Genomic DNA, 9,298 nt, shown 5'->3' on the forward strand with positions numbered 1-9,298 from the left:
GGGGAAGGGCGCATCAGAGTCATGGAAGTAGAGCAACACGGCTTGCTCCGGAGAGCCAGCTTCTGCTCCTTAAGCAGGATATGCATGTCGTCATCTGCGATCCTCCGCAATCCCCAACAAGCAACAGGATGGCATAAATATAACAAAATCATCAGGAGACGAATCAAAAACGAGCGAGTTGAACCGAAGAAAACAGCAAGTGGACGATCGATCCATTGACAATTGCAACTTGTTCATAAACAAGTGTAAAAAAAAGGATGGGTGGACGGAATTGAAACTTTGGAAGGGCGGGGTGAAGCACGAAGATGGATGTGGCGGCGGGGCGTGACTGGGGGTGGTATTTATTGACGGGGATGACGGCTAGGGTTTGGCGGGTGCCATCTCTCAGCCGTCCGATCCCCAAGGCTTCGGCGGCTGAGATTGGACTTTCAGGAATAGGTTAAATTCGGACCGGCGGAGGATCTGATTGGTAATTTGGCATAACGCTTCAGTGAAATATATCAGATGGTGAAGAAGTATTTCCATGAAAAATAAGGTACTTTATATTTCCATGAAACTCCATTACAAGCTTCTAATAAAATTCTCAAGTGAATAAAATTCTCAGCAATATGCGTGTATTCCGGAGCTCAAAAAACATCTCGTATATTATGGTTTTTCTATAGTACTGTAACATAGCCTATTATGGTTTTTCTATAGTACTGTAACATGGCCTCCAATGCGATGGTAAATGTTCCCTTTTGTACCTATGTTTGATTTTTCAGGGAATGTTTATAAAATTACATTTCAATCGAGTGGTGATAACCAGGGATGGCTACCTCGTTAAAGTTGAAAGAGTCTAATATTGAAACAACGTTGCCAATGGAAGCAAAATGACGAAATCTTACATCCTCACGACAAGCAAGGGCAACAGAGCGAGCGACAACATTTACGCAGACAAGAACTTGAAAAAATAAAAATAAAAAACTAGTCGAATTTTCTTCCAGATTGCACCCGAATTGTCATAGATGCTCAGGAACAAAACGGTTCATACTCCAACCGTCACATGCAGCAAACTTTACACTGGAGAGAATTCAACGACCAATATCCATATGTACACAACTCCCAAGACAGGAAGAACTGAATTGCCGTTCCTCCCCCGAAACCACCATTGACCAGCAGGGGTGTGGCATCAACAAACCAACAAGGCTCTATTGTACACAATTTACTTGCCACATAGAAGCACGCACTCTCTCGCCCTACAGGCTGATTCTACTGCCTGGTCAGGCTGCTTCCTTGCTCCTCGCTCGTCACACAAATAGTTGGGGACTACAGCTTACGGACAGAGCGTGCAAGCCAAAAGGGTAGAGATGCTCCCTACACAGAGATGAGAACAATGAACCAATCAGCAGCTGCACTTCCACGGCGAAAGAAGCACGAATAAGAATAAGCGAGGGGGGAGCCTCTTGTGTCCTTCACAAAATTGCATCATTAGGTACTCTGTTTGAGGGAAACCATGGAGAAAAGTTTGTTCTCCAGAACGTTACCTCGTTAGCTACTTTGCTTGAGGGAAACCATCACTACATTGCTTCTTGAAATTCTGGCACTCATCAGCCAGATAGTCGCTGTAAATTTGTGAAGGGGATATCGAATAAGATTCTGAAAATCATTGCAGATGCCAGACAGACGCAATGCAAGACTTACTAGATGCGTTCCACCATTTCCGTTACTTCCCATCTAGGACTCCATGGATAGCTGTTTTTTGGAGGTGATGTGATAGGTATACCTTGGGAATTACAGTGCTGCAGATGAATCAGGAATCAGAACGTTACTGCCCAAGCAACAAAAATACCAACAGACGCCACTACCACCAACCATCCTAATCTTTAGTCAAAAACAAACGACTGCATACAGGCAAGACCTTTGATCAAGCATCTAGTACTTCAGAAGTACTCCCTCCGTCCCATAATGTAAGACATTTTTTGACACTACACTAGTGTCAAAAAACGTCTTACATTATGGGACAGAGGGAGTAACCAGGAAGCGTGTATACCGCAAATAACCAGTAGCCAAATAAATATACCTGACAACTCTGCAAAGTCAGGATGGGTTGTTGTTGGGGAAATTGAAGGGGGATGACAAAGTGAACCTGCAACATCACATTGCGCCAAAAATCACTGCTGGTTACTGGATAATTCAGACACAAGTATATGAGACTAAAGAATCAATGCCAAATGCCAAAATAATAGTTTGTAGAAAGCATTCTTACTAAAAAAAAGTTTACTATTTGACTGAACTGTGGCAAAAGTTCACTTTTCAATCTTCAACTATAAAACCGTTTGAACTGCACCATCAAACTACTGAAACCGTGCTTTTCACACTTGGGTGGCTCCCTAGTGGTTTTGATGACATGAGTGCCACATGTTATCCATGTCGCTACCATGAAATGACAAACACTACAGCAACAAACAGTCTATAATAAACTCCCTCCTTCAGATAGAGAACTTAAACGGAAAATGATAGAAATGATAGAAAAATTGGCAGAAACAGAACAGTAAAAGGAACCGGTGACATGGCGGTGATACGGTGGTCGGTGGACACATGGCAGCCATGTCGACCAAAACAACTAGTGAAACATCCCGAGGGTGAAAAGGGAATCCCTTTTTCACAGTTTGATGTTGCGAATCAAACGATCCTAGAAGAACTGAAAAGTGAAGGCATTCCATGCTCTAGTGCGTTTCATCGTTTCTGGTACAAAAAATGGATGTGGTTGTGGTTCAACGTGCTTGGCAATTTTCAAAATGTAATGCCAGCAATTTATGAGTTCAATGTTCATTTTGATTGAGTTAGAAGTTTGGTTTGTGCGTTGAATCTTGTGATTCGATGAGTTGAAACTTAGAAGTTGGTAATTAGATTCAGAAGTTCGGATTTGACTGTTTGGGTTAAAAGTTGGTCATCTGTATGCTTTCAGTTAAGTTGGATATTGTTTTCTTTTACATTTTCCACGTTACCTCAAGCGATGGTGGCACCGCCTGCTGGCCCAGGAAGGGGGATGGGGTCACACAGCCCAGATGACACGGGTGCCAGAGCGCACAAGGGCAGGTCCTCTACATGCTCTAATTTACAGGCAGCCCCCACACAAAATTGTAGACAGCTGTATGCAAATACAAATACATATCGAGAACAAAAATAAGAAGGCTTATTTAGCAGAAGGGAAAGGAAAGTATCTATGACTTGAGGGGAAGCCCCTGAGCTTAGAGCAATGCTAGGAGATTCGACATATCGACAGCCTCCAAAATGGTTTTGGAGCGCACTCCATAATTTTTGGGAGGCTGCCAAGCCTACGTGCAGACTCAGACTCTCCAAAATGCGTCCTCCTTGATTTTTTTCCTCTCGTTTCCTTTTTTTGTTTGCAACAGCTCAAATTTTGTACTTCGGCTTGGCATAGATTGTTAACCAAACTTCGGTAAGATCAACATCAAAAACTTGGAATGAATTGCAAAGTAATACTCCCTCCGTCCGGAATTACTTGCCGCAGAAATGGATGTATCTAGACATACTTTTAGTTCTAGATACATCCATTTATATCCATTTCTGTGACAAGTAATTCGGGACGCAGGGAGTAGTTCATTTATATACGGGAACAAAATTAGCCGCTTTAGTGACATTGTACATATTCAGGGATAAGATTACTCACTTTAGCAACATTTTACAGAAGGGGGTGACATTTCCACACACAACTACACTAGTAAACTTTGAACTAGATGCCGCAGGACGAGCCAGTGCCGGCGTCCGACTCCCATGCCAGCCAGGTGCCCTTCTCGACATCAAGGGCAGTGGCGCATTCCCAGATGGCACACTCCCTCTCAGCGTCCATCGCTGCCGATTCTGTCATGGCTTTGTTGAACTCCGCCCAGGCCGTGTTCTCGTCAAAAGACTGGGGCTGGGCGGGCAAGGTAGGCGGTAATGCTGGCGTTCCAAGCCTCCCTACGGGTGAGGGTGGAGCGCTGGCGCGTCCGTGGCACAGCGTTGGTGTTCCGCCGGGTGGCCCTCTTGCGGACGAGTCCCACGAGCACACGCGGAGTGACGGGATCCTCATCGTCCGACACAAGCATCTCGATGCTAGCCATCTCGCTGAGGGCGGCGGTTTGCGCCTCATAGGCAGCAGCATCCTCTGGCATAGGAGTCGGTGGACGGCTTTTATAGGGTGCGGATGGATCTGGGGAGTGGAGAAGCGGAGAGAGAAGTGGTGATACCGGAGTCGGTGGACGGCTTTTATCCGTGAGCAGCGGGATAAGGCACAGGCGGCGGATGGAAATCACGGTGGGGAAGGGCGCAGACAGGCGGAAACATGGCAGAGTTCAGATCTCTTTGTCGAATCTGCTAACACTGCTCTTATATATTACAGGAGATTCCCCTTGGCATTTTTTAAGTAAGGGTAGTAAAACGCAACCATGGAGGGTCAATCCTGGGCCAGCATCCCGCACAGCTTGAGTGGCCAACAATCCTAGCATTCAGTCCGTCTCTTGGTAGAAAGCTAATGAACTATATGTATTCTTTTAATTTTATTTCTTGATTAGCTCCACACAGTGGAGAGAATGGAAAAAAATAGAGCTAGATTTACGCATTTAATGACATACCAGAAATGTGAAAATCCCCGAAATGGAAAGAACTGTGGCTTTCCTGCAAAAAATCTGATGCATAGATGGAGTTGTTAAACGACATGGCAAAAACCACAATAATATAAGAAAACAATGAGAAGCAAGTACCGGATCAGCCTCCAATGGCCTCCCAAAAGCAGGAGCTAGGGCCTCAATGAATCGTCTTCTGCGACCAATTGAAGCCGATGCATCCACAACCTTCAATGCAATTCAGAAACATAAGCTTGTAACCACAAATCCAAGAGTGCCATTAATGGTATTCTAGCCAATCAGATGCTTGAACCATAGTGAAATTTCAGTATTACAGTAGATCTAACAAGTTACATGCTTATACGTCCAAACAAGTCTACTAATAAAGGTCAAAATGCAAAAGCTACAACACGGCAAAAGGTATCTTGCTTACAGCTACCATGTCTATGTCATTTCCTAGTTACTTGTTTCTATTCTTGGCCCCATTTTTCGGAATGACACATCCATGATGAAATCTTGAGCACAGAAGTGCTAGCAGTCCCTAACTAACATATCACATTCAATATGAATGGAGTTGACATGACAACAGAAGATAGAGCAAAATAAAAACAACAATGGTAAGAATAGACAGTCAGATCAAGACAGATACTGGTAAAATGCAACAATAATTACCTGCATTTTAAGATTTTCTTCTAAACTGGGAATATACTCAGCCATGCACCTTTACATAATTAGACAAAGAGGAGATCATCAGTGACAAAGTGATGCTGCTTCTTCTGGTGAAAATGTCTGCAGAACATTATATCACACAGGTCTGGTCTGTTTTGGCATATAACATGCAACAAGAGATAATCTTCGTTCAAAGCATTTACTCAATTGGAAGTCTGGCAAGTTGACTTACATCCCATCTACCCATGCAGGGAGCTTAACACCATCCACGGAGAAAAGTGACTTCAAATCAGGAGTTGAGATCAGTTTCAGTCCTGGTGCAGAAGGAACAGAGAGGAAACTACTGCTAACCGGAAATATGGCCTGCAAAATAGCCCAGCTGTCCATTAGGAAATGAATGACAAAACTCTTAAATTCCATTAGATTATCCAAATTACAGACATACAAAATTAGCAGTGATGTCCATGTCTAACACTAAATATAATTATTATTTATGTGTAGCATGATTTGTCTGCTATCAGGGAAGTATTTCGTGGAGTTTTGCCAGATTGTTTGCATACTGAGTCCTTGACAAATGATATTTTCACCAGCTACTTCCAAGTCACCACTTGAGCGAAAGAGAATATCTCTATGCATGTTGCATAATGACAATGCTCTGACCGTAGTAAGATCCAATGGCTGGAACATTCTTAAGCAGTACTATCTCCATAACGGTTTATTAGTCCTCCTCGCATTTTGGGTCATAATTTGGCCATGATTTTCACTAATAAAATATAAGTTAAACGTAGCTAAAGAAATATCATTGAAAACTACATTCAAATACGAATCTAACAATATAATTTTGGTGGCATGCATTAACATTTTGCTAGTCAAATATATGGTCAAACTTTGACCCAAAATACAATGGGAACTAATTTTAGGTAACCATGACTGCAACCATCACATGGTTTACTATGCATATGCAGTTATCTTGGTTCGAGAAGATGCACACTCTCCTTGTTACAAAGATGTGGCAAGTATTCCAGAAAAATAAATGAACTAGTGTAATGTACTCCCTCCGTTCCTAAATATAAGTCTTTGTAGAGATTTCACTAGTGGACTAGATACGGATGTATATAGACATACTTTAGTGTATAGATTCAATCATTTTGCTCCGTATGTAGACCCTTAATGAAATCGCTTAAAAGACTTATATTTAGGAACGGAGGGAGTATGTGCCTGCGGATGGGCAATAGGAAGTACGACAAAACTTTAAACTAGGAATTGGGATTGTTAGTTGCTAACTTATGAGCTGCTTCTATCATTAGGTAATTTGTTAGTATCATTCAGATTTGCTAGCAAGGGACTGGCAAAGAAACAAGGCACGTCTATTTCAAAAGTAAGGATTAGTTAATCAAGTGCCAGTCTACTTCATCCCTTCCTGCCGTCGCACCCACCTGGGTCCTGGACTCCTGGGGTGCCTCGATCAGGCCTTAGGGTCCCATACTATCATGGTTATAGTGTTCCAATTTTCTCAATTATCATCATCATTACTCATTTTCTAGAAACATCATCAACATTGTTGCAGCTATATTTACATGTCCACATTAGTGTACATGTAAGGAGTGGTTTTAGAGGTTAACCTGCAGATGGATCTTTTGGGGAAGTTTCCAAGGACATCCAGGCACCATCATATTGAGGTCTAAATCCAGAAGCGGGACAGCAAATTTCACCTCATCTGGCTACAAAGAAATATGAAAATACAATATAAGAAAAGGCATCAACTTTCAGAGAAGAAAATGGCTGTGAGGACTGTAAACTTACCCTACCAGTTGATGATACCATGGAGACTTCAATCCCCTGTTTGAACACAAATATTGGAAAAGTCATCTATCAGATAAATGGATTTCAACAATCAAGCTGAAGAACTAAACTGGTAATAAGCCAGTCAAATGGCTTGATCTTCAACTCATTCACACGATCATGTATGTTTCTCACTATATTAAAACCAAACCATATTAAGGATACATTTTAGTTACTTCATAAGTTAAGATATGCAGTCAATGCCACAGAACGGACAAAAGTGCAAACTTAGTACATTTACCTCCTTATCAAGAACAGTGCCTATTTCAAACTTCAGTCTTGTGTCACCCACCTCCGCAACCAGCTTCTTTTGGTATTCAATGTATAATAACCTGCAGAAAATTAAGCCAACAAAATATAGCTTAGAAATGAGTTAACCACGAAACCACCAGTACAATCTCAAGCATGCTCTGCGCACCTCATATCAAGATACCATTATTTCAAGCCAACAACTACACTGGCACTGCTAATTCCTCTTAACATATCAGTACAGATTTCTGTTGAGGACCCACCACTAGCTTCACTCAATGATGCATGCATTGAGGATTTGATGATTTCTAGTCAATATCCAGCCCCAGCAAGTGCCTAGCCAAACCAAGTGCAAGCCTAATAATCACCAAGTTGCTGGCCTTGTGTTTACGCTTTATTAATTTGAGTGTTTTTCTTTCATTAAGTCATTTCAAGTAAAATGGGATAAGATGGTTCATCTGTATGGTTAATTGGTTATGCATAAATGCTTCAGAGCGAATGAAATGAATAAGTGCAAAAGGCAAACGACGAAATATATCTATATAATTTGGAACCAAACAATAAAGTTAACATCTCCTAAAAATGAATGGACTAGATGGAGCACATTTTCTGTTCACACGACACGTGTACCTTCTTATATTAGATCAATTTGGTATATGAAGAAACAGAGGGGCCAGCCATTAGTTCTTTCATGATTATTCCATTACCTTTACAAGAATTTGAGAGAAAAGGAAGCGCCGCAAAAAACAAGCAGATTTATTTGTTTGGTATGACACATAGGTTGTGCAAAACTTCAGTTTTCCAAACTAGACCCCACCAATGTCAAATGGATGAATCCACCCTTCCATATCGAAACCATATTCCCTTGTTCCCAACTCCCAAGTCATACCGCCTCCAGTCCAATTAAGAATTAACACGCAAGCAGAGCAATTAAACGTAACACTAATGATCACACAACAGCATAGAGAACCATAGAAGCAAAGGGAAATCACCGGAGCTCCTCCACGAGGCAGAGGAGGCCACGGGGGTCGCGGTAATCCCAGTGTGCCAAGCAGCTCTTGCCCCCATTCCCGGACTCATCATAATCGACCAGCGGCTGGAATCCCTCGTCGCCCTGCCCGAATATGACGTCCGGCGCCACCTTGGGGTGCATCGCATTATACAAGAAATCCCCTGCGAAACCAAGATCAGAGCCGCGAAAACCTGACCACCGAACCCTAAGCCATTACAGCGAGCGAGCGGGTTGGGTGCGTTACAGTAGACGTAGTCGAGGCAGAAGGGGACGGCGAGGGTGAAGCGATCGGCGTAGCGGCCGTTGCCGCAGCCGGACCAGATCTGCACCACCTGCAAGCGAGCGCGGGGAGGCAGGTGAGAGGAGGGACCGGAATGGTGGAGCAGTCGTGAGCACCCTAGGTACCTTGATGGGGAGACTGGAGTTGGTGAGGAGGAACTTGAGCTGCGCGGCGATGAGGGGCGCCAGCGGAGGGGCCAGGGCGGGCGCGGCGGAGGCGGCGGCGGCGGCGGCGGCGGAGGGGGCCATCGCCGGCGGCAGTCGTGGCAACCGACGGATTCGGGACAGCTCACTTTGCTGCTTGTCTTTGGGTTTGGAAAAGGGTCAAACGCCAGGAGGTGTGGGCCAACTGATCTCTGGTAAGTTTGGTCTGTTGCGGCCCAAGGTTTTTTTCTTTTAACAAACAATACACACGCAAGCGTAAATATATATACATATATACACTTATTTTGCATACACGTATCACTATGAACATTTTCAAAAGTCTGAGTTGGTTTCTACTTTACAAAGTCATCGTAAACGCGTAATAATCAACGGGATAAATGATTTAGTTGTCGCTAACCAACGATTTAATCAAGATTAATTTCATTCTAACATATGTATAATTATATGTCTTAATCACCGTGCCAAAAACAATACA

The 9,298-nt window shown here is 43.1% G+C and overlaps 1 protein-coding gene across 1 annotated transcript; it reads right to left on the minus strand.

Annotated features, from left to right (window-relative positions):
- Positions 1-956: 956 nt before the first annotated feature.
- Positions 957-8,988, minus strand: LOC123408748 (BRISC and BRCA1-A complex member 2). The gene is made up of 14 exons (XM_045101795.1): positions 8,785-8,988; positions 8,624-8,711; positions 8,360-8,540; positions 7,360-7,450; positions 7,080-7,115; positions 6,899-6,997; positions 5,509-5,639; positions 5,280-5,328; positions 4,746-4,835; positions 4,617-4,670; positions 2,060-2,125; positions 1,681-1,778; positions 1,524-1,601; positions 957-1,353 (listed from the first exon to the last, which is right to left on the minus strand). The coding sequence occupies exons 1-13, from the start codon at positions 8,905-8,907 to the stop codon at positions 1,532-1,534; spliced, it is 1,176 nt and encodes a 391-aa protein (XP_044957730.1). The 5' UTR covers positions 8,908-8,988; the 3' UTR covers positions 957-1,353; positions 1,524-1,531.
- Positions 8,989-9,298: the final 310 nt, after the last annotated feature.

This window comes from Hordeum vulgare, chromosome 7H, assembly GCF_904849725.1.
Source record: "Hordeum vulgare subsp. vulgare chromosome 7H, MorexV3_pseudomolecules_assembly, whole genome shotgun sequence".
NCBI classification, from domain to species: domain Eukaryota; kingdom Viridiplantae; phylum Streptophyta; class Magnoliopsida; order Poales; family Poaceae; genus Hordeum; species Hordeum vulgare.